Below are 23,992 nucleotides of genomic sequence, written 5' to 3' on the forward strand. Positions count from 1 at the left end.
CGTTCCACGTACCATACCTTTCCTCCCTCTTTCCGTTTTTAGCTGCAGCGGATGTGAGTTGCGAGGATGCCCAGAGGATGCAGAGAGGATGCAGCGGACGTTTAAGCGATGCCGCACGGACATACAACATTTGTTGCTCGTATGTCGCGGATTTACATCGTACACAGCGGAAAGTTCATCCGTTCTAAAAGTTTTAAGCAGCTTAAAACTTTTTGCGCGGATGAAATCACAGTGGACGGATGCTCGATGGATAGAGCGGATGAAACACGTATACGATGGGTACACAGCGGATTCGTAGCGTTTTCCAACGGATGGCAAGATTTTTTGTACGCTTTACATCCTCTTTGCATCCGTAAGTGCAGTGGGACCGGGCCTTTACACCCTTGCAAATATTTTTTTCTCTATGAAATAAATATGCCAACTCAGTGCTTCAGAGAAAGTACTTCTGAGAAAAGTAAGATTTCCACAGATATTAATCAGTGGCTTTACCACACCTGATTTGAACATATTCCAAGTTTTATAACATTGGCTATTCACAAACACTGTGAGAGCACACATTGATATTCATAGTCTTGTTGTTGTTGTTGATGCTTTCCAATATGTACATGTAAGCATCAGTTTCAAACAATTGTCCATCCCGGTTCATTTATAGTGAAAGTGTTTGCATGGAAAATTGATCTGTGGTGACCTGCTCTATAAGGATGTGAAATTTCATGCCAAGTTACTAATCCCATGGATTTGTTTGTATACTGGTATCAAGATTTGATTTCTTTTTAAGAGGGTAGTGAAACTACAATTTGTATTTAGCTTCTCAAGTAATGTCCTGTTTTTTTAGAGATAGCCCTCCTCCATAAAAACCAGGAACTTTGCAATTCTATGGATATCCCCATACAATACAGGATAGCTCTTGCTTGAACTTGTTGAAGACTAGTCCCAAGTATACTTGAGCAGGTGTCTATGGGAAATGTGTGTTGTTGCCAAATCAGCCCGTCCTCAATGGGTTAAATCACAAACACGTAGACTCGAGAACAAGAACAGAAGTTCTTTCTGGGATGTAGTGAAAATTTTTCAAGTTATTTTGGGAAGAACGTCTTGGCCAACTGCCAACACTGACATCCTTGTATTACTCATTGATGTCTGGTGAATAATTGTAAGGTATTTCAAAAACAAAAACAAATCCAAAAGGCTACAGGGAACTATCACTGTATAAACAAAGGCCATGGTTGAATTCTCAGCATTTAATGTAAAGGCATAATGATAGACATTTTAGGGTTGCTTTTTTTTCCCCCCACAAATCCACGTTGCAGTATACACGACAGTCGTCCTTCAAATTCATGGAGAGAAGGAACTCAAGTGTTATTTGTGTAGTAGTAATGTTACAATTGTGCAAGTACACTTGTATCTGTCTATGAATTCAAGCCTATCACAAAATTGTAAAGCTCTTGGGGATGGGGATCCATGAATGAAATGTATTTAATCACAAATGACATAACAGGATTCATTTTCACTGGCATACGTACATGTAATATCAAATACTTTTGTTTATTTCTGCTCCTACATGTAGTCTACAGTTTTACAAACATTTGAAATTGAGTAGGCCTAAAGAGGGACTCATTTGATTTCTTTGTTTGTACTTCTTTTTACTGGTGATAGACTAATTTTGAGGACTGGTACAGCTACTGATAAAAATCTGTGACAACATTTGAAACAGGAACCCTACAACGTGCCAGCATTACATTTATCATCCAGTCAAATGCTACTCATGCATGCAATATGCCCATCGGTTTCATGACACATTTGTATAAATTGATCATTCGAATGTAAGAATCACTACTGAACAATTGGGGGGGGGGTACGGGAGGAATACAAATTCATTAAAGTGGGCAAGCAGCCAATGATATGTTTGTTTGGGTATGATTTTGAACTTTGCTGCTGATTTTCAGTGAACGAATCATGATCGCATGATCTTGTGCTGATAGCAACTCACAAGCTCTAACCGCTATTCAAACACTTACCCGTTTAAACCGTCGTTGGCTGAATGAGGGTTTCGTTATCACAGGTATGAAGTGCCACTTGCTGCAACATGATTTTGTCTTGTAAAAGCATCAATTTTCAACTCACAGTAAAAATTTCCCCACTTTAGAGACAAATCACAAATTTGCATAATTGTGAAACTGGAGCCAATATTTTGATGTAATTGCAGCACATGTATTACAAACATCAGTGACTTGCAAAATCCGTCAAAACATACCCGCGGTAAACGACTGTGAAATGTTTGACATGCAGTGTGGATACAGATAGTTTGCATCTATAGCCTAGATGCTGAATTTACATGAATGATTGGAATTTATTGGGAAGTAAACTGAAATAAAGTGCTGAATGCTTCACCTGTTCGATGGTGTCAGTGCAACAGGTGCATATTGTAGGAATTAAATTCTTGACCTTACAAAAGAAAAAAGAATTAACTTTGTACTTTTTTTGGGAGGGGGGGGGGTGTCAGTAACAGGTGTAAAGATATCAGTTTAATTTTTCATATTTGAGTTGTCTTCAAATTTCTAGAAAATGCCATATAGGCCTACATTGTAACTCATTTTAAGTCTTTGTCTACGACATACTGACTGATAATAATAAAGGAGTACATTTATTCTGGATATCCAATTCCAAACATATGTACCAGAACTCAAATTGATTCAGATTACGTATGGCAACAAAACTCTTTAGAATGGCATTTACTGTATGTTGTAGGATATTTCAGAATTTTGCTGCAGCCCACTAATTCACATTTTCTTGCATTTCAGTTGTATGTTTGCACACTACCAAACAATTACCAAGACTGCTGCCACCCCTGCATGCCAAGTGAATCAATCCGTTCTGTCACATGATGTTAGCATGGCTAACAAGTGAACTGCTTTGAGGCAGTCACAATAGTAGTCTAACTTCCCAGACTCTTATGTAAATCCACCTGTTTCTACAAGTACATGCAAAATTATTCTGAGGAATCTGGGAATTTTATGCAGCTGTGCTCAGTAATATTGTTTTCCTGATATGGTTTAAAGAGCATTGAACGAAATTGATTACAATTCTAAATGTATATTCCTCAGCTTACGGGTCAGGAAAAAGGATTATGACTATTAAGATGTCTACTCATAGTCTGCCAATAAGACTACCATTGGACTGCATAAATGATGATCAGCTGATGAAGCCAGAGTCGCACCACCATACAGAGTGGCCTTAGTCATGCATATGTAGCAGCAGAGCTGAGCGTAGTGTTTTGGTGAACTTTAATACAGCTCGGTTGATGGTGCATGTCACATGTAAATAGTAGGTATAGGTCGTGCGTTAGGCAGAGACGCGCTTGAGACACTGAAAAGGATATTGGTACTGATCTAACGTTTGGACACATACATGTTATCAGTACATTGTATGTATGCTGATCTGATATTTTAACTATCACATGACTACTACAAGGTAGTGATTGAAACTGTGTCACCTACATATGCGACTCGCAGTAGCCAGAGATTTCAAAGATTGCCTTCATACATGGGTACAAGTTGGTGGAGTGGCAACCTGACTGCGACTATCTGTGTGACTTTATTCTGACTCTGCCCCGACTGTATTCTGTGTAAGTATCACTTGTCTCCCTTATGATTAGTCGGTAGCAAGGGTCATAACCATTTCATCTTCAAAACTTGTCACCAAGGATTGCAAGGCCATGGATTTTTGGCAGAGTTCAAAGGGGGCACATGCAGTTGAACTGACTTTATTGCCAGCAGATGTGGCAATTCTTACAATCATCCACTCGAAAAGATTCAAACGAGACCCTTTTTGAAATTGAGAATCCGTACCAAACTGCAGGATGCTTCATTTTTGCGAAAGCCTTGCCTATATTGTAGCATTTGTTTAAATGAAAATGACAATAGAACAGCGCTGCCAACATTGGAAACTAGTTGAGAATGAGACTCCCATAGGCCAATGCTATAATTTAGTAGTCAGAATGAGTGAGATCAATAGAAATGCATGCTGCATTACAGTTGTGAGATGAATTATGTTCCCCTCTCCCCGCCCCCCAAAAAAGGATGTTGTTTGTAGTGATTTTGATAGGACCCAAGAAACACATTATTTCACTAAGATTATAATTTCATATTGCCCTTTTATTATCAAGTTAGAGAAACAACAGTCAAATCCAGTCAAGATTCCTTTTACTTTCAAACCAAATTGTTTGCTCAAATCTTTGCCAATTTGTCTTGCTTTTTTTTTTTTCACTGCAACATCCGTGTCAGTTAATCTGTGGAATTACATGTATGTTAACTCCTGTGTTGTGTATCTTGCATTTAATGTTGTAAGTAAGTAGTATTAAAAGGTAAAATGTAGAGAGTGGCAGTATTTGCATGATATCTCTTAGTGTTGAAATTACACTTTTTTTTGCCCTTTTCAAAACAGCATTTGTAATGCCTTTGTTCGACAGAATATGTCTTAATGAAAATAATTATGCATGTGTGTATCCTATGCAGGTGTTGGGGACAGTGATACATTTTCATAGTGATTTTAAACAAAATAACTGTCTTGGATACTTCAAAATGATCTGGGCCCTGTTGCAAGAAAGTTGCAATCAATTGCAAATAATTGCTAATTTTGAAACAACCATTCTGATTGGCTCAGGGTCTGCCCTATTAAGAAGACATGCATGCAACAATGATTTTGATTGGCCAGTGACAATCAGTTGCAAGTTGCGTTTAAACGCAAAGTTTCTAGCAACGGGGCCCAGGTGTACTTGTACATAGTGGTCTCCAAAATTAAAGGTGATAAAATCGCACACAGTTATACATTGTATTTATAGCCCCACCAGACGCTGTGCGAAGTGACACTTGTGTACAGCAACAGGGCTATAGTAATAGTATTGCCATTGCAGTTGATCTACTACCTTTAAAGGTTAGGATGTGTGTATTACTTTGTACATCTCAATTTGAAGTCTACCGATATCTGATGCAATCCTTCTTGTATGCTGTAGGCTCTCCATGTGTCATATGGAAAGTTGCTACATGTACACATAATGCATGTTGTACGTGTACCAGGTATCACAAAAATCAAACTGTACCAAAGTAGAGTGTACATGTACAACAGTTTGCCAACAAGTTCCAGTTAATAAGTTTTTGTGTGCATCATTGTAGGCCTGCAGGTATACCCTCTAAATTAAGAAAAAAGATGCAAAAAAGAGATGTTTTATGCTTATAGTTAATGCACAAAATAACCCCATTACTGTTGGGATGAAATAAAAGAAAAAAGTGATTGATAGAGATTGTAATTTGTATTCTCCTTTTCTGACATTGTCAATACATTATGTGTGTTTGTGTCATCATTTTTCCTATCAAAGTCCTGACATACAAACCTCTTTATCATTTCTTTGTTTTTAATAGCAACACAGTCACAGAACCAGTGGGAAAAAAAAAATGCAGCTGAACTGTTCAGAACAAGCTTTTAACAGTTTTTCGAGAAGTATGGAATATGGGAGTACATACTTGTATTACCAGTAACAAAAAGCAAACAGACAAACAAATATGTAGCCCTATGTTATAAATTTGAGTTTACTGCACATGCGCATACATTGTACACCATAGAAATACATTTTTGCATTGTAAAGAGAGTTATACACACCATGACTGCAACAGGAATGTTTACATGTTGGCCTACATTGTAGTTTCGAGAATTTCGCAAGGTTCCTGATACACTTGCGTACTGTGCAAAATTAAAAGCATTCTGGTTATTTCCTACCATTAAACACAAGATATGTGAACACTTACAAATCAAATTTATTAAAACTTCAACTCACTCTAAAAAATGGCCCTACTCTGACATTCATGTTGTGTCTATAGAGGCCTTTGTGTACCCCGAGTATCTGTGACAGTTGTCTCGGCTTACCGTGTCCTTTACAAGCCGGGTTCAAAGGGGGGGCTCTCTGTTTAGCCTCACGACATGACATTCCCAAACAGGCAACATGTCACCTGCAATGTTGCAAGTGATTAAGAAAGATCTGAGCTGTGACGTTCAAGCTGATACCATTGGCATTCAGCAGTGTGGGAGTGCTGCAAACTGTTCTAGGGTGGGGAAAGTGTACAAAAATGACATCTACATTACTACATGCATCATAGGCTGCAGAACAAGTTTCCCATGTTTGAAATGCGTTTCAATGCCCACCATCAAAACATGTTTGCAAATGCCTTTTTGATCGCGTCTCTGGAGTTGTTGCGTTTATCTCTATCTTGAGATGAGAGGGAGGTCTTGCTACTGCACAGTTCCAGTGCGCAGTTTGACTCGCGGTGCTGAGAGGTGTAGTTGCCACTGGTTGCGTGGGCAGGTCCGAGCGATTTCAAAATGACTGTGCATACATTATCAACTCTACAGAAGTTTATGTTTCTGGTTCAAATGCGAAGAAACTTGGGATTGCACTTTTTGGGGGTATTTCAGAAATGCCTTTCTTACCCCATACCCGTAATGAAAACAGTTTTGCCGTTCGTCAACTGCCCAAAACTCCCCTAGAGTTGTTTGGAAACCTTAATTCTTCCCTAAAAGTGAGCTGATTCGATGCACCCTATTATTCACTGTCTATAGCAGTGACCCAGATAAGGCAGTGGGAGTGGAGTGGGTAGGCTATTAGCGTGACCATAGAGCTCCGAGTGGGTAGGGCTATTAAATAGTGCGAGCATGGAGCCCCAACAGAGCTCCATGGTGTGGCTATTCCAATGGTATGCACTACGCATTCGCCACTGGCTTCATGCCAATGTTTATTGACAGCGGCAAGAGAGGGGGACGAGAGAGAGAGAGAGAGAGAGAGAGAGAGAGAGAGAAATCTGGTGTAGGGTTCATTCACAGTTGACTTGTCAGCTGTCTTTACCCATCTCTGCTGTCACTTCAGACTGCAAAGTGAAACATTGAGCTCTCCTTTTATAGTCACAGCTTCTTACATTTGTATGTCAATGTCTGTAATTATTGCCAAGAACTTGGACACTAGCAGCACAGAAGAAACATAATAATCTATGATCATTGAACTACAAATAGTGCTCCATGTTTTTTGTTGTTTGTTTGCGTGGGATGTTTGAATGTCAGTGATTGGTACAAATGAGACATTGACACGTATTGTGAAGTGTTTATTGAAAGAGTGACTGGTCACGTACATGTACAACAATTCATCAGTAGCTGTATTATTGAATGTGTCATTTTGCCATTGCCGTGGAAACAGACTTGGTTAGCTTTATCACAGTTTAATGGAAAGGTCATGATCAAGATATGGGTGATAGGCCAAAGCATGAAAATGGCTTCATTACAAATTTTGATAGAATTGTGAACAACAGGCATTTGAAATACTTGTTGTATCATACCATCAATTTTAGAACATTACTGTTGAGCATTACTTAGATATATTTTAGGTGAATTACAGAACATGGGAAAACCAACTTCACTGAAAAAAAATTCACCATTGATGTTTAACATTTGTTCCTTTGAATTGAAAGTGGTGTCAAATAATTGTTTTAATGTCCTCTTTCTCTCTCTGCTTTTCCATTTTAGGTTGTCTGGCTCAAAGAGGATGAGTTGCTAGATTTAAAGGGTGAGATCTCACCACCACCACCATGAATTACGTGGGTCGCTTCTTCTCCAGCGTCAAGACCTTCTACAGCGAGATCAACCCGGCGACGCTGACGGGTGCCATCGACGTCATCGTGGTGAAGCAGCCGGATGGCTCGCTCGTGTGTTCGCCGTTCCACGTCCGCTTCGGCAAGATGGGAGTTCTGCGGAGCAGGGAGAAAGTGGTGAGGAGAAGGGTCAAGGGTCTTTTAGGGGTTAACAGATTCCTTTGCTCTTTCAAGGACTGCTGTCTTGGAGGCAGGTTAAAAGGGTGGTATGATATGCCCAAGTTTTGAGAGAGGATTAAATATTATGTCATGATGTAGTGTATAGATAGTATGTACAAATTGTATGTATGCAACATAGGTTTTTTAACCTGTTCCTCCTGCAATTCTTCGAGCGCCTTCAATGCCCCCAAACAAGATTCTTTTAGCTCGTCGACAGTGAATGGACAGGTTGGTAATCCACCTGTGCGAAAGCAGTCAAGCGGTACATGGTGCCCCCTTTCCACTGTCAACTTCATTTGCCATCAAACAATGGAAATATCGATCGGGTGCAAGGTATGAATAGAGCGTGCGCTGATGGCCTCACAAACTCTTTTGTTATGCACAAAAGATGCTCCTGAATGGGGTCAACAAGATCAAATATCTACAAAGCTCAACCGTGATTGCTCTGTACCTTATATGAGTTTTACAGCAAAACAAACGCACACTACGTTGGAGAAAAGGCAAATAATACTGCGATACACACAGTTTTCATACAGAAGAAAAGCATTTATTGATAGAAGAAACTCTAATCTTTTTGTAATCTAGGCATTTTCTTTGCAGCGTAACAAATATTAACATGAATTTAGGCCACGAATGCAGGTGCTCCTGTGGGAACCTGGTATACCTGGTTTCTATATTAAGTTGACGCCATGGCAACCTGGTACAATTTAATGCCAGGTTCCCGTAAGGAATACGTTAATACATAATAATCATTGCCATTTCAGACTGTAGGTATTATAATCATTCATATATAAGTATATCTGTGACTTCACTTTTGACTAATTATGATACATGATATTTTCTGTAATGTAAATCAGTAGATATCACTCTCAGTGCTGTGACTTGCTGCCTTGTTTTGCCAAACTGTACTAGGTCATGTTCATTGCCATGATTATGATGTCACACAGTCAACTCTGTTGCTGTATTATAAGGTCTTATCCCTACATTGTTTGTGGTTGCTTCCTGTCACCATATTCTACTTTCAAATATCGGTTGTTTTGCGTCACTTCCTTTCTTTTTGAGGTGTGCTGGCTATTTTTATTTCTTTTCTCAAAGATACCTTTCAAGTGAGACCTGTAACAGCAGACAATGGTGTTTCCCCACAAACTCTTGCAAAACTTGATGCAACTCTCCATGATTCATGACTGTTAGGAATTATAGATTGAGTGATGGTGATGAATATGAATGATGACAACAACAACAACAATGATAGCTGTGAAGTACATTTGTAGTATTGAGTGTAGTGATTATGTTGATGACGCAGCAAATCGCAATGATAACGGTGATGCTGATAATAGTACAAGCTCTTGTAATAATGATAACAAAGAAAGACAACGTTAGAGCCCACTACCTAGTGAAGATTACAAATTGTAGAGCATTATCTTTTAAATGTTGATGGATCGTGATATTATGTGAAGATGATTAACTACAATCGCAATGATTTCTTCCCTCCAGGTCGACATCCAGATCAACGGGGAGCCGGTCGACTTGTTCATGAAGCTAGGGGAGAGCGGAGAAGCCTTCTTTGTGGAGGAACTAGAGGAAGAGGTAATTACTGACCGCCACTGCCCAATGTCCACTCTGGACGGGCAACCAGAGTCCTATTATACATCTCCCCCCACTCTCTGTGCTATGTTGAATTACCAAAGTATAAATAGCTTTTCTTTTTCTTTTGTTTGATGTTAATGGGTCTGTACTAGTCGTTAGCAGAGAAATGACCTTTAAGAGGAAACGGAAAACAACATAATGAGCTGTCTTGTGGGGTTACCCGTTATAAAATACTGTGACTTGTAATCTGATGACACTGTGGGGAGGGTAATGTCAAAGAGAAAGAAAAAAAGGGAAAGACATGCGAAGAGCTGGAAAGGATACGTTGACCATCATTAACAATATAATCTGAGTGCGATAATGACAATAATGGGTTATCATGAAAGCTGTGGCATGAAATTAATGAGGACGTTCTATTTATGTGCATTCACCCGCTGTCTATGTCCTCACTTTGCATCGTATGTTGAGTTTCTGTAACACGCAAACAAAAATGATATACTGTATATGGATAGATATATCACCAGATAAACATGCAAGACATTGTCACATGCCCCACAGAAGGGCCCTAGCATGAAAGTTTTCCCCTAAATCAAGTTTTTGTTTGTGACAGAATTTGACAGAGTTTTGAAAGCTCTTTCATGTGATACGACCGAATCATTGTTTGAATTTTTCAAGCCTGCGAGCCTGAAGGTTGTTGTGCTGGGCATTCAGCAAATTATCTTTGGTGTGAGAGACAGAGAAGGAGAGAGAGAGATAGAGGGAGAGGAAAGGAGATTGTTAATAGGTGAGATCAGTGAAAAATGTTTCACAGAAGAAAGGAGGTCAGTTTAAACAAAAAGAACAAACAGGTCAGTATTGAATACACAGGGTATGTCATTACTGTGATAACAGTATCCTCATCACCTATAAGTGCAGATATGAAGTTTCACTGTGAGTATGGACAGCAAGTACAGAATTTAAAGGGGGGGGGGGATATCAAGGGTGTGTGTAATATTATGCCTGACAGGAGGTGATAATTCCATTTGCATACTGTCAATTGAAGCAAAAAATCCTTCTTCTATTCATATGTAGCCACCGTGACGGTACGATAGGAAGTCACGCTTGGTGGTTGGCTGTGTGCCAAGAGCTGGAATGATTAGCTAGGGAATAGATGCCCTTCTTTCATGCGTATATATCCTGGTGTAGTATAACTGAAAAGAGGCAGAAAACAACAACAAAACGAAGATACCAAAACAAACTCTACTGTATCTATTTCATTTCAGCTTCCGTTGAACTTGAAAGTAGTGTATGTATTGGTATTTGCCAGTGGTGTGTTGGGAGTAGGGTTGGATGAGCGTCAAACAAAATCAAAGCTTACTGATTTGAACATGAGAGTATCTTGAATACAGAGAACTGGCTGTTTTAAAGAGCTGGATATTCAAGGAAATCTGGGGCGGGGCTTTTCTAAAGGGAAGTTCCCGTGACACAGCAGTTCTCCATAAATGGTAGTCAGTTCCGTAAAAGGAATCCTTCATAATAGAAAATAGTTTCTAGCGTGAATTAATGGTTGGAAAGTTAAATCAAGGTCACCATTTAATGTCTATAAACTTCCTCGGTGTTGTTCACTTCCTGTTACGAAAATGTCTCTGGACATTGCATGGCAAAAGTGGTGGGAGATTATTTTACAATTTGCCTAAAATTTTCTTCAAAGTTTTCTCCCGTTCCTATTAGACTAGAGTACACCAGGGGAGAGAGAGAGGGAGAGAGGGAGGGAGAGAGTGAGAGAAAACATAAAGGTGCTCATAAAATGTATACTATGCTTCATATATGAGATGTCCTACATGTACATGTATTTTGGTATTCTGATGAAGAAGAGTCGACTTTTGCTCAGCTCCGTTTTGCTCCTTTGACTTGTAATTTGATTTTTTTTTTTGTTATATTGTCCTTGTGTATGTAGTCATGGACAAAGCTTACACCAGGGGCCCATTTCATAAAACTTATAATCAGTGACAAGTTGTCATAGATGTCACAAGTTACTGAAATCCTTGCATCTGATTGGCTGAGAGCAAATTTGTCATAGAAAAGTGGCAGTTGTCACTGATGACAAGTTTTATGAAACGGGCCCCAGAATTATGTTTGTCATTTGGTGAACAAAATGTATGGTACCAATGTGTGACTTTATACATGTATAACTATGCATTGATGATGATTTATTGATAATCAGGCAGTGAGTAATTCAGAGTAACTCCATTAATTAACATGCGACACAGGAGAACTGGCATCTTTAAGCCAAGCCATAAAAAACAACAACAACAACAAAAACAAAACACAAATGCACACACAATCCACAGAGACTGTAGTGTGTTTAATATAGAGCTCTCTTTCACAAAACTTGTAAGGCCCAGCTCATATTGAAATTATAGGTTGTTCCTCACTCAAACACCAATGCATGGCTAGTAGTGGACCGAAAGATTTGTCAAATTGTAGGGTAGCCTTGAAGGGGGGGGGGGGGGGGGACATTGCTTGCTATGAACTTGCACCACTGTGGTCGCATCGAGAACAGGAAAAACCAGGCAGGATGTGTCGTTGGTTGTGTATGAGACCGCAGCGAAGGGTGAGAGAATGTCGAAACTCGTGACGAAGAGACTGGATCATTTCCTCTGCTGGTGCAATTACCAGCGAAGATCCCCCGATGTGGAACTTTCACAATCTCAGAAAACTCAATCACAGTGCATGTGACGCAGTATTCAGGGTCATGATACATAATGTTGTGGCTGTCCTGGTATACCAGGGAACATAATTGCATGGTTCTCAAACACACAGATATTCCGTCCCATGAGGGGTCACAGTGTCAAGAGAAAGTTCTCAAAACTTCTGCTGCAAAAACAAACATACATACAAACAAAATTAAACAAAAACAGCCAAACCAACAAAGAACAAATAAATTAATGTCTTTGATATAAATGTATATGGGCATATTCCATTTAAAGGTGACCATGGAATGCCAGACTAGTGTTGTGTGACTTTCTCATATCCAAAACGCCCAGCAGATAAAATTTTGACCACTCTAGCTCAGTTATGTACACATGATGTTGCTGAACATCACGCTCTGTATACATCTAGTCTTCATGCAGATTTGCTCCTCAACACATGTGGCCCTAAACTGTTTGAACCAACCACCTTTTGTACACACTTCACAAGGATTGTTTTGTCAATTTCTAAAACAACAAAACACTTTTCAAGAACAACAACAAAAACACACATGAAGTATAGTTTAATATACACCGTACACAATGACCACAAGACCATTAATGCAGTACAATGTAGGCAGTGTGTTATCAGGTCATTAATCACATAATTAGTAACTAAATGCACACATCCTCCGTAGACATGCTACGAAAAAGCAAAGGGCTTGTCAACTCTGCAAACAAGGCTCCTATCTAAGCCATGACTTGTGAAATGACAGTTCAGGGTGGATCCAAAGCCCCTGTAGGCCGTCTGTAATCCATGGCCTTCGTCTTTCTGGTCCAGGAATTACTGTAAACCTCACTCTAGTTTGTCAGTTGCCCAGATGCTGTATCAGCCCAGCCACTAGCAATTTTACCCCGTTGAGGATGGGCTGATTTTGCTGTAACACACATTTCCCATAGACACCTGCCCGAGTGTACCCGGGACTAGCCTTCGTCTAGTTAATGTGCCTCTCACCCACTTTTCCCACTGCTGAAAATGCAGAGAGAAAGTGAGAAATATGTTGCGTTTGCCTTAAGTGGGAAGAGAGGGATATATGTGACCCGCTACAACAAAATGATCCTAAAGTCGGGCGAGGTCGATTATTTGAAAATTGCATGATATAATCCCCTAATCTTTCTGCTTTAAATTGATATATAACACAGTTTATAAAAATAATCGGCTGCGGAGATATCGATGTTTAAAAGAGAGCATGTCGAGACGTCTGGAAAATCACTGTTTCGAGAAAAGCGCCCTAAAAGTCTTCCTTTCGACGCAATCGCGATCAAGGGACACGCAAGTCAGTGTTCACCTCTGGACAATAGAAGGTAAGCCCTAGCAACTCCCGAAGAGTTCATTCAAGCACATCAGCGTCAGCAGTCTCCTCACCAACCAATCAGTGACCAGGATGTGAGAAGCGGCTGAGCATAGCGCATCCCGCCCGCACGCACCAGTCGACTGGGCAGTGTGCGAGCTTCACGCTTCGGTTAGCAGCAAGCAGCAAACTGACCAATGAGATCACTCTGGTCGTTGTTAGGGGCGGAACCTGTCTGTGGCGCTCAATCCAAATTTTCGAACCAGTCTCTGCTTCGTTGAAATGCCAAAAAAAAAACATGGCTCAGAAAAACGCTGTTTTTTGGTCTTTCCTTTGATCGTTTTGCTTCAAAATTTCGACAGATGATAGAAGATATGTTAGACTCCAATAATATATCAAAATCAGAAAATCGTAAGTTTTGACCAATTTTGATGCTCTGACTTCAAACTCGATTTTCACGGCTTCGACCGTGCGCGACTTTAGGACCTTTTTGTTGTAGCGGGTCACATATTTATATTAAAAAAGGAGAAATCGGGCGATCAATTTTTAGAGGATGTTATGGGTTACACTTACGAATGCAAATACAATGTATGTACAGATTGTAAGTTCAGTATGCAAGTGATGACACAAGCGCATGTGGGGTGGCATGGCGATTTTCACAAGGAAGGTGAAGAATGAGAGTGAAATTGACATGGAATCTTTGCTGAATAAGCTATGAAAGTATTCAACATGACAAGCTCTTGTGACATTGTGAGTTTATAGTCAATAGTAAAGAGATGTTAATACTGTAATGACAGTAGAATAGTGATAGTACTTGCAAGCTACGTATCGGAGAGTTCACTGGGTATCGGGAAAATCTTTTAATGAAATGTTTTTCAGGAGACCCATCTGTATAACTTTCTTTGCCAGCAAGTATGCTTCACTGCAAGGCTGAACTGATGATAGGGTATTATTCAGCTCATTGTCTGCAGGTCCAGTTGTAGAAAGCGTAATTTGGGATTAGTAAAGTTTGATAAAGTTTTTTTTACTTTTATTAAACTACAGGTATAGGTTAGCCACAGAGTTACATTTAACACATGTAATTAAGGGTGAGATCGACAGGGGTATACCATGATTTTACTATTTTAACAGTGTTTATTTTCCTCCATTTATTTCTTTTCTTCTGCCAATCAGGATGTCGTTCCAGAGCATCTCGCCACGTCTCCGATCCCATCTGTCAACCACCTCTTTGAGGAAGGGATGAACGAGCTGCATGGGAAGCAGTCGCGGCACTCGCGCTCAGAGACGGAGAGCAGCCGGGAGTCGGAGAGCTGTGATAAGACCATCAGCTCGGCCAACCTGCGGAAGGGCGTCGCCCCACCGCGCCCGCAGGATGCGACGGTGGACATGCAGTCGGTTGAGGAAAAGCTGGCCGACATTAGTCTGGAGAACCAGGGAGGGAAGGCTAAGGAGAAGAAACTCACCAAGACCAAGAACTCGCTGAAGACTCTCCAGGACGTTGAGGCAGGCTCCAGCCAGGAGGAGGACTCCTCGCACATCCCCGAGCACCGGGCCAGCCCCGGTCCCAGCACCTCGCAGGGCACCAGCGCCATCTCCATCGACGAGACGGTGAGGGGGAGCAGCTCGCGGAGCCGGCTGCGCTCCAAGAGGAGGCGGCGGAAGAGCGGCAAGGCCGGCGCGAGCAAGTCGGAGAAGTCACTGCCGCAGAACATGAGCGTGCGGCGCGTCGCATCCATGTCGGAATCGAGCACGTCGTCATCCCAGCACTCCGATGAAGAGCTGGAGGGCATCTTCCCCATCGACGACGTGAACGAGATCGATGCGGACGAGGGACGCACGGAGGAGGAGGAGGAGGGGAGTAGTCACATGAACCGACCGGTCAGCTTGTTAGGGACGGAGGACGACAGCCGAGAACAGTGGTCAGAACTTGGGAAACCAACCCACAGACCTTTCCATGTTTTCTCCGACGGGGATTATACCCCACTGGTGAGGTGAGGAAAGAACTTCATCATTTAATTACAATTTGATTCAAACCTATGTCTTGCTTGGTGGCCATGGGAACCTACATTTTGGGGCATATGATGTCTTTGTAAACTTGCTTTGAACATCAAGATTTCAAGCTCACAGGGAGAATATTCAATTGAAGATGTTGACACTAAATGCACTTCTGTCTTCTTGTTAATGTCTGTAATAGATTAATTATTCATTGTACTTCATATCAGATGCAGATACTGTAAAGTTAAAATTTTAGATCCTAAAAATTTCCGATGAGACAGGCAAGAAAGGGACTGGGATATCCAAAAGGCCAAAAAGGGAGGATAATTTCTTTCTTTTTTTTTTTAAACCACCATTTTATTGCTTTGTTTCAGATAAAGGAAGTAAAAGAGGGCATTGAAAGCCAATTCAGGATTTTGAATTTTTGCTTTATTTGGACTGAAAGAGCAAAATTAACTTAAAACAGTTTTGTGAATTCAATATTCATCATGTAAGTTTCATGCAAGTCATACTTTGTAGTAGCTATTGAATATGAAGCCATATCTTATGACAATTTCATGCAAAATATGAACAATAAAGGCAGCTATCATTAAGGAAAAGATGGTTTTCCATAGAAAAATTAAGTAATAGATTTTTTTTGGTTTTTTTGTTAAAAGACTTGTCTACCTTACCTTTACCCCATTCCCACCCCCACGTGATAATACTACAGCCCCCAGGCCACTCGCCCGTCCACACCCAAGAGTGACACGGAGGCGGACCACCAGAGGCAGACCAGCCTGAGGAGAGCCAACAAGGCTGCAGGGGCCGACAAGATCGAGTGGAACTGGGGCGAACTGCCCGAGGTTAGTCTCAGTCCCAGTCTGGAGTATTTTTTTTTTGCAGTGGGAGCCCTCCCTCCCAGTTTGAATCCAAGGGATGTTTGTGAGGACTGTCACACATACTTTTAGCAGCTCTTGATTGCATAAAAGTGAAACTGGTGATGGTTTCTTATACATAAAAAAAAGAGGACGATCATCCTTATTGACGAGTTTATGCTTAGAGGTCACAAAATTCCATTCGTGATTCAAAAAGATGGACTAAGCATCAAATTGTAATTTTGTTGTTGTTGCTGTTCGACCAAGATAGTTGTTTACTGTTACTTCTTTTCATTCAAGGATATAAAAAAAAATAGTGTGTTATTCCTCACTATTCTCGACCTGAAAGTTTCTTTGATTGGGATTTTAAGCGAGTCAGTCTTATGGCAACTGCTGTTTCATCAAAATTGTGCATAAAATGCAGAGCCCACTTAACAAAAGCTGCTACAATTTTAAGCTGTTATGCAGAAATCCGTATTCTCTTGAGGGATGATGCTGCATTGATCACTTAAGATCATAAACCATATGTTTTTTTAAAGATATATTGTAGAATCCAGTAGATAGATATCATTGTTTTTTTTTTTTTTTCTTGTTTTAATTTTTTTTTTCATCTTTTTAAATTGAAAGGGCCACAGAATTGTTTTGAATTGTTTGCACTTTTGTGTGTGGGAATGTTTGGTATTTGTATGTTCAGGTTCATAGTGTTTGTATTTGTGTGTGTGTGTGTGTGTGTGTGTTGGAGGGGTTTGGTATGATGTGTGCTTTTGGTATGTAATGGGAATATTTTTTGCACAAGTAAATCTTTATGCAAGAGTGCGCCTTAAGTCTGCCCTTGATCATACCATTGCAGAAAGCACAGTACAAGTATATATAATGGGCCTGCATGACACAGTTTGCTATTAATCCATTCAATTTTTTACTAACATACATTTTAGGCTATCTATCACACATTTATCCTCTGCAATCATTTAAAGGCATAATTTACCATTTGCAGATGAAAGCATTAGTGCTTTAAAATAGTTCTAAAATGTGAGTTAGGGATAGAAACAACCACTGTCAAAATTTGAATCCGTATAATCGATGTTAAGTGTTGTTAAATACACAAAATGTGAACAATAGTTATAATAAAAATGTTTCCAGACTAAACCGTATACAGTTACGGTTTACTGAGAAAAACCCTGATATCTCCTTACATTTTAGGTTTTATTGAAAATATTTCATATGGTAGGATGTTTTATGATACAACAGACCTACACATTACATCAAATGTGATATCTTGAACATTTTTGAAATCACTGCTCCCAAAGGTAAACTGGACCTTTAAAGAAAATGCCCACACATAGTGAAGTGATGAGTTGGGTTGTACCAGCAGATTGCTGAAACCAAAATTCCAATTCTACCTGCATGAATCTCACTGAAAGGTAAATGCCCCCATCAGTTTCATCGAACATATATTCAAAATTTCAAAGAAAGTTTGAAAAATTGAGTGCTGAAAACTGTATTATGTGTAGTAAACATGTGTAGTAAACATGAATATCAATGTATACAAGCTTTTGAATGAAATTGAACATTATCATTTGTATGGCACATGCAAGCGTGACCACTTGTAGCATTCTTGAGAGAAATCATATGTTCATGCCAAAACTCTCTTGAGCTGAGCAAATACTAACAAAACTAATTTGCTATTACTGCATATTTCATACATGCTTGAATGACATGACATTGTATTAATAGATGATGTATGATAAAGAGATGCCAACTCTTACCCACCTCCTTTTTTTCTGCAGTATTTTGTACCCTTTTGTGACAAAAATACTGCAGGCTTTGTGGAAAATACTAATTTCTCCCAAATTGTATTAATTACTAAGTGCAGAAGTATGCATTTTTTCCCATAAAAAATGTACCTTTTCATTCGTCAGAAAACAGAAATGCTATTTACAGGGTTGGCATCCCTGATGATGAGGTACATAGCATAGGGCAGGCTGATTTGAGCTGGCTATGACAGAGACAGCAAGAGAGAGAGAGAGGATGTGTGTGTGTGTGTGTGTGTGTGTGTGTGTGTGTGTGTGTGTGTGTGTGTGTGTGTGTATGTGTGTGCTTGTGAGAGAGGGATTGAGTGTGTGTAAGAGAGGGAGAGAGACTGAGTGTATGTGTGTGTGTATCATGTGTGTGTGAGAGAGAGAGAGACTAACTCAGATGTCTGCTACAGACATTTGAATAATGTGACACTGCGTAACGTGTGTTGATGATTATCCCATTCCTTCATCGTAGCGAAGAATCTCACAGCCCACCATTAGCATACAGATCTCATCTGCCGAAAGCACATCTAAGGTACCTTTGTTTTTTGCCGCAGAACCCCTCTCTGTGTGCGTTCCTCCTTGTATCGCAATAAAGTCGTTGCCTGTACCTCAGTTTGATATTTCCACCCATATGGAAATGAGCTTGCCCCGTCCCAGTTGCTTGATGATTTTGAGGTTGCCCTGTTGTCGGCTTGAATTTCTCAGTTTGCGTATGTTCATATTTGTTTGAGCTTTTGTTTGAATGGAAGCTTTTGTTTGAATGGAAGCAGTGTACATAGCATTTCATGCAGAGAATCTGTTATTGATGCCTCTTGCTCTTCCTGCATATTTTCTCTTTTGATTTTATGATTTTTATGATTTTCTTTTTCATATTTGAAATGTTGCAGTGAATGAATATGTTTGTTTTTGTTTTGAATGCTTGTTTTTGTTTGTTTGTTTTATGGAAAAATGCAGATGCTTGCTTGCCTTATGATTTTATGATTATTATATTGCCTGACTTTATTTTGTTTTCACTTTTTTTTCCTGCCAAATACTGCATTGCAATTGCTTGCAAGGATTTGTTGCTTAATTGAATTAAGTTTTCATTGATATGTGTTGTTTCTTTTTAATCTGCGCTGCTCACATAAAAGACAATATTTGTTTCTTATTGGTCTGCTTTATTTTGACTTTCTGTATTGTAACTTGCTGTATTATCATCCATGGCATGCATTTTTCTTGGTAAATTATTCAGTAAATTTACAAGTTGTGCTTTCTATGCGCACTGTCATCATTCTCAAAAGGGTTGTACATGTACATTTTCCGTATTTGCATGATTGTAAAATGTTGGCACAAAAGCAGTGATTATTAGATGTGATCTACTCAATGTGTTTATATGCATTGTATGTGTTGCACCAAAAAGAAGAAGAAGAAAAAAATGCACACACAAAACAATGCCATAATCAATATCTTGAGTTTATGTGCAATCAAATCCCATCTGGCAGCAATGTCTTTCAGAAGAAATGTGTTGTTCATGTGCTAGATAATTTATCAACCAAAAACATGACTTTTGCAAAATATTTTCATATGAATCATTGGGAAAGTTGGGAGGTGATAACATCACAGTTTCATCTGATTTGTGCATGTCATTGTGACCAAAGTTACCTTACAGGAAATATGATGAAACATTGCAGTTCCAGAACTTTCTCAGTCTCAGTGTTTTTTGTTTTGAAACTGTCATTCCATTTTCTCGTTGGAATCTAGTGCAATTTGAATCGGTGCCAAATTCCACAAGCTTGTGTGCACCACATGGTGAGTTTCGTTATTCGGTCAAGAGCTCCAAAGATATCACAAGCATGATACATTTAAGATATGATCTATTGCAATCCGTGCATGATTGATACATGCTACATAAACAGGGATAGATAAAGAGAAAGATACAGCTGTGATACAGATCATCTAAAACCATGCGTGATTATGCTCCATAAACTGGAGGCGACAGAGAGAAAGCTATTGCTGCGATACACATCATCTCAAAACCATCGCTGACTGATTTGTATTTGCTTGCCTCTTTGTCTACAAAAGCAGCAACCTGCCGAGAGCAAACGCGACCTGGACCCCCTCGCCTCCACCTCCTCCTCCCCGTCCCCCTCCCAGGGCATCAAGGGGGAGGAGAGGAAGTCCATCTGGAGTAAGATCTGGAGCAAGAAGGAACAGGACCCCAAAGATGGCGGCGGGATGTACCTGCAGGACCTGGCCTCGGAGGAGATAGACCCCGAGGTTTATGCCTTGTACTTCCCAGACAGGTACGGTACAAAAACTGCCCCTTCTGTTTTAATAAGAGGGTGTCTCACTGAGTGGTGAATGTTTGTGAACGTAGCAACTTTTAGCAAATGTTGGATCTCGTCAGGGTTTGTAAACAGTTGCAATCAAATTTGTTAGCAAATAGCTATTTTGATTGAACACTAACACTGTATACGCCAAATATTCCTTGAGGTTTTTATTTTCGTGAATTTCGTGAGTCAGGTGCTATTTGTGAAATTAAAGACATACAAAAATAATGACTCTGATCCCGATACGAATGTGACACACACGTATACATTCTCCATTCAGTACAGTACTCCACTATTGCAAATTTAACTACTCGCCAAATACGGCATAATTAGAAAGTCACGATTCATGAAAATTTAGACTGTGAATATATAGCGCATACAGTATTTACCATTTTGATTCCTCAGTATATATATTGATTCCTCAATGTAGTGATGAAGCTGCTGTAAACTTGCTAAAAGTCAAGTGAAATTTATCTTTCCCTGCAAAGTGTTAAAAGTTGCTCTCACAAACATTCCCACTTTTACAGTATTACTTTCTTCTATGAACACTTGTCTCTTTTACAGGTACTGTATACGCCATATATTTAGGGATTCTAAATTTTTCGCGAATTGGGACTTCCCGACGATTTCGCAAGTAATTAAATTCGCGATTGTGGAGTACAGTACGGAATGGAGAAATGTATGTGTCATGTCACATTCAGAGTCAAATATTTTCGTGTGTCTTTAAATTCACGAATAGCGCTTGACTTGCAATATCCGGCGTATACAGTGTCTTGACTCCATACAATGCATTCAAACATAAGTAGCCCAGCCTGTAAATGCATAGGGATAAATAACATACTATTTGTAGCTGAAGTTTACATGCCTCACTCTGTAATTTAATTGTCACTATCATGAGAGTGAGATTCATCCATACATTTCCTATTCCCACACAGTGCCACCCAAGTGCCGCCGAATCGCATCTGTGCGATTCAGGAGGCCAAGGACGAGGACAAGTCATCCGACCTTGGCAACTCGCTGCCCCAGTCGCCCAACACCGTCGTCACGCCGGTGGTCAGCGACTCCGAGTCGCACCACAGCACCGCTGACTCCCACTACAGTGCCTCGGACCTCCACCAGTCCAGCGGCAGCAGCAGCTTGGTCTGCATCCGGCAGGGATCGGAGGATGCCAGGTAAGAGGGGGAGGGTGGAGGAGGAAGAGGAGGTTGGAGGAGAAGGAGGAGGAGGAGGAGGAGGAGGAGGAGGAGGAGGAGGAGGAGGAGGAGGAGGAGGAGGAGGAGGAGGAGGAGGAGGAGTTGGAAGAGGAGGAGAAGGAGGAGGAGTTGGAGGAGGAGTTGGAAGAGGAGGAGGAGGAAGAGGAGAAAGAGGAAGAGGAGAAAGAGTTGGCGGAGAATTAAAGAGGAGGAGGAGGAGGAGGAGGAGGAGGAGGAGGAAGAGGAGGAGTTGGAGGAGGAGGAGGAGAAGGAGGATTAGGATTAGGAAGTTGGAGGAGGAAAAACAGACGGGCAATATGCAGTAAACTGAGAGACAGAGAGATTGACAGGTTGCTTGCTTGATGTATGGAAAGATGGATGGATGGACGAATGAAGAAATTGAACATTATCAAATCAATCTTTTAAGCAAGATTTCTTGGCCCTCAGAATATTATTACTGTATATCAGTATGTCTATGGAATTAGGTAGCCGTGAGAGAAATAGAAAAAGATGCGTATATTTGAAAACCGATTATCATGTTTCTATCTTTTTCTTTCAGTGATAACCTACGAGGCATGCAGCTCTCCCTCTGTGGTGGCCTTAAGGAAGATGAAGAGACAATACCCATGGGTGAGTGTCAAAGGTCAAAGCTCAAATATCAACATTGCACATGTTATGATTAGACATCCCTGGATAGTCCCATGCAGTGTTTTTCATGTCAGCATAATGTCTATGCTTATGAAGGATCATGGTTAAGTACAGGTATGGTTGCACTTAAGGCATAATGAACATTGCCAATATGATGTGAATATGCAGTAGATTTAACTGAGTCAAGATTGATGTTTGATTCATTAGCATAAACACGATGGGCAAGGAATGAAAAAAAAAAAATAGAAAAACCCATCACTCTCACCCATTAGATCCAGTTAAAAGGACAGACTTTCAGTATCATTATTTTCCTTGATGAATTTCAGATGAATTTCAAAAGCACCTGATAACGTACGAGGAGTTCTGCAAGGACCCCACCATTCTGTCCAACCCCAAGCTGGTGCTGCGCATGAACAACAAGTTCTTCAACTGGCAGATGGCGGGACCAGTCATCGTATCTCTGCTGGCCTTCCAAAAACCTCTTCCAGAAGTGAGTTTGTGAAACATTCTAATAATGCAAAATAGGAAAGAGAGATAGAAAGGGAGAAAAAAAAAAAAGTGTGTGTTACAGCGATTCGCATGGACTAGTTGATACAGTGCACTCCCGTTATAACGAACAGGGTTATAACAAAATACTGGTTGCAATGAAATTAAAATTCAGGCCACAATGTTTTGAATTGTTTATTTAACTGTGAAATTTAGCCCTAACCCACTCGGCTTCACCTCATGGGCTAACCATTCCATAGTTACCGTATGCACACAATTCCGACAGATGCACTCAGACCTGTGCATCATTTGTATAATGAAAGATAGACAATCTTCCCGAGTTCGTGTCCAGTAAAGATATTACAGAGCACTTTCCTCAATATTCCATTATCCCTTCAATTCCTTTCTAATATTTTAATTGATGTATTTCTGTCTGCGCTGCCTCTCCATGTCCACCTTTCAGGAGGTAGCCACAAACATCATGAAGGAGCAGATGCCAAAGGGGAAGAGGAGCCTGGCCTCTTGGCTGTGGGGCAGCACCCCCAAACTTACCACACCAAAGAAGGTGAGCACCGGGAGGGTGTCAGCTGTCGCCCCTCTTCAGAACAAACCATGACAAAGTCAAATACTAGAGACAATGCAACCTGTGTTTTTACCCAACATAGAGCACAAGACGCCAGGACATAAAACAGAAGCAATATAGAATAATACAATATTAGAATAAAATTTGAAGATATATGAAACAAGCTAGTAAAACAATGCAAAACACAAGATAATGCAGTTTCATCAGTAGTTTACTTAGTGAAGAAAGTAGTTTACTTTAAATGAAGAAAACTTAATGAAGAAATAAAACAGAACAAAAGAGTCCATGTGGTGGGGTGGTATGTCATCCCACTTGCTTTTGTTTTGCAATTATAATCTGTATAAAAATGATATAGTTACCATTTTTCACAAGATAATTAGAACCTTGTAATAAGAAATTCTGGCAACAATATGGCTTATTTCAGTCCTTTGGTCCTTTCTGGAAAACAAAGTAAATATATAATCCATCTTCCAAAGAAAAAAAAAAAGAAAAAAGAGAAGAGATTTCTTTATGAATAGATGAGTAATAGGTAAGTAAATGAATAGATTAATAGGTACAGTATATGACTGTTGACGTGACAAATAAGACTTTCCCTTTTAATCGTGGATTCAAATGTAGCATAGTTGAGCAGGCATATTTCAAATGTTAGCACCAGCAGTTCATCATAAATGGA

General features: G+C 40.1%; 1 protein-coding gene across 1 annotated transcript in view; it reads left to right on the top strand.

Annotated features, from left to right (window-relative positions):
* The first annotated feature begins 7,592 nt into the window (after nt 1-7,592).
* The window catches only part of LOC140239675 (phosphatidate phosphatase LPIN2-like), a 29,172-nt gene continuing 12,772 nt past the window's right edge, over nt 7,593-23,992 (top strand). Inside the window, exons 1-9 of the mRNA XM_072319503.1 lie at nt 7,593-7,802; nt 9,339-9,431; nt 14,626-15,443; nt 16,157-16,289; nt 20,162-20,382; nt 21,345-21,581; nt 22,162-22,232; nt 22,577-22,740; nt 23,200-23,301. Of these exons, the coding sequence (XP_072175604.1) occupies nt 7,623-7,802; nt 9,339-9,431; nt 14,626-15,443; nt 16,157-16,289; nt 20,162-20,382; nt 21,345-21,581; nt 22,162-22,232; nt 22,577-22,740; nt 23,200-23,301 (2,019 nt within the window). The 5' untranslated portion in view covers nt 7,593-7,622. The remainder of the gene's footprint in view (nt 7,803-9,338; nt 9,432-14,625; nt 15,444-16,156; nt 16,290-20,161; nt 20,383-21,344; nt 21,582-22,161; nt 22,233-22,576; nt 22,741-23,199; nt 23,302-23,992) is intronic.

The sequence above is a fragment of the Diadema setosum genome, chromosome 16 (assembly GCF_964275005.1).
Source record: "Diadema setosum chromosome 16, eeDiaSeto1, whole genome shotgun sequence".
Classification (NCBI taxonomy): domain Eukaryota; kingdom Metazoa; phylum Echinodermata; class Echinoidea; order Diadematoida; family Diadematidae; genus Diadema; species Diadema setosum.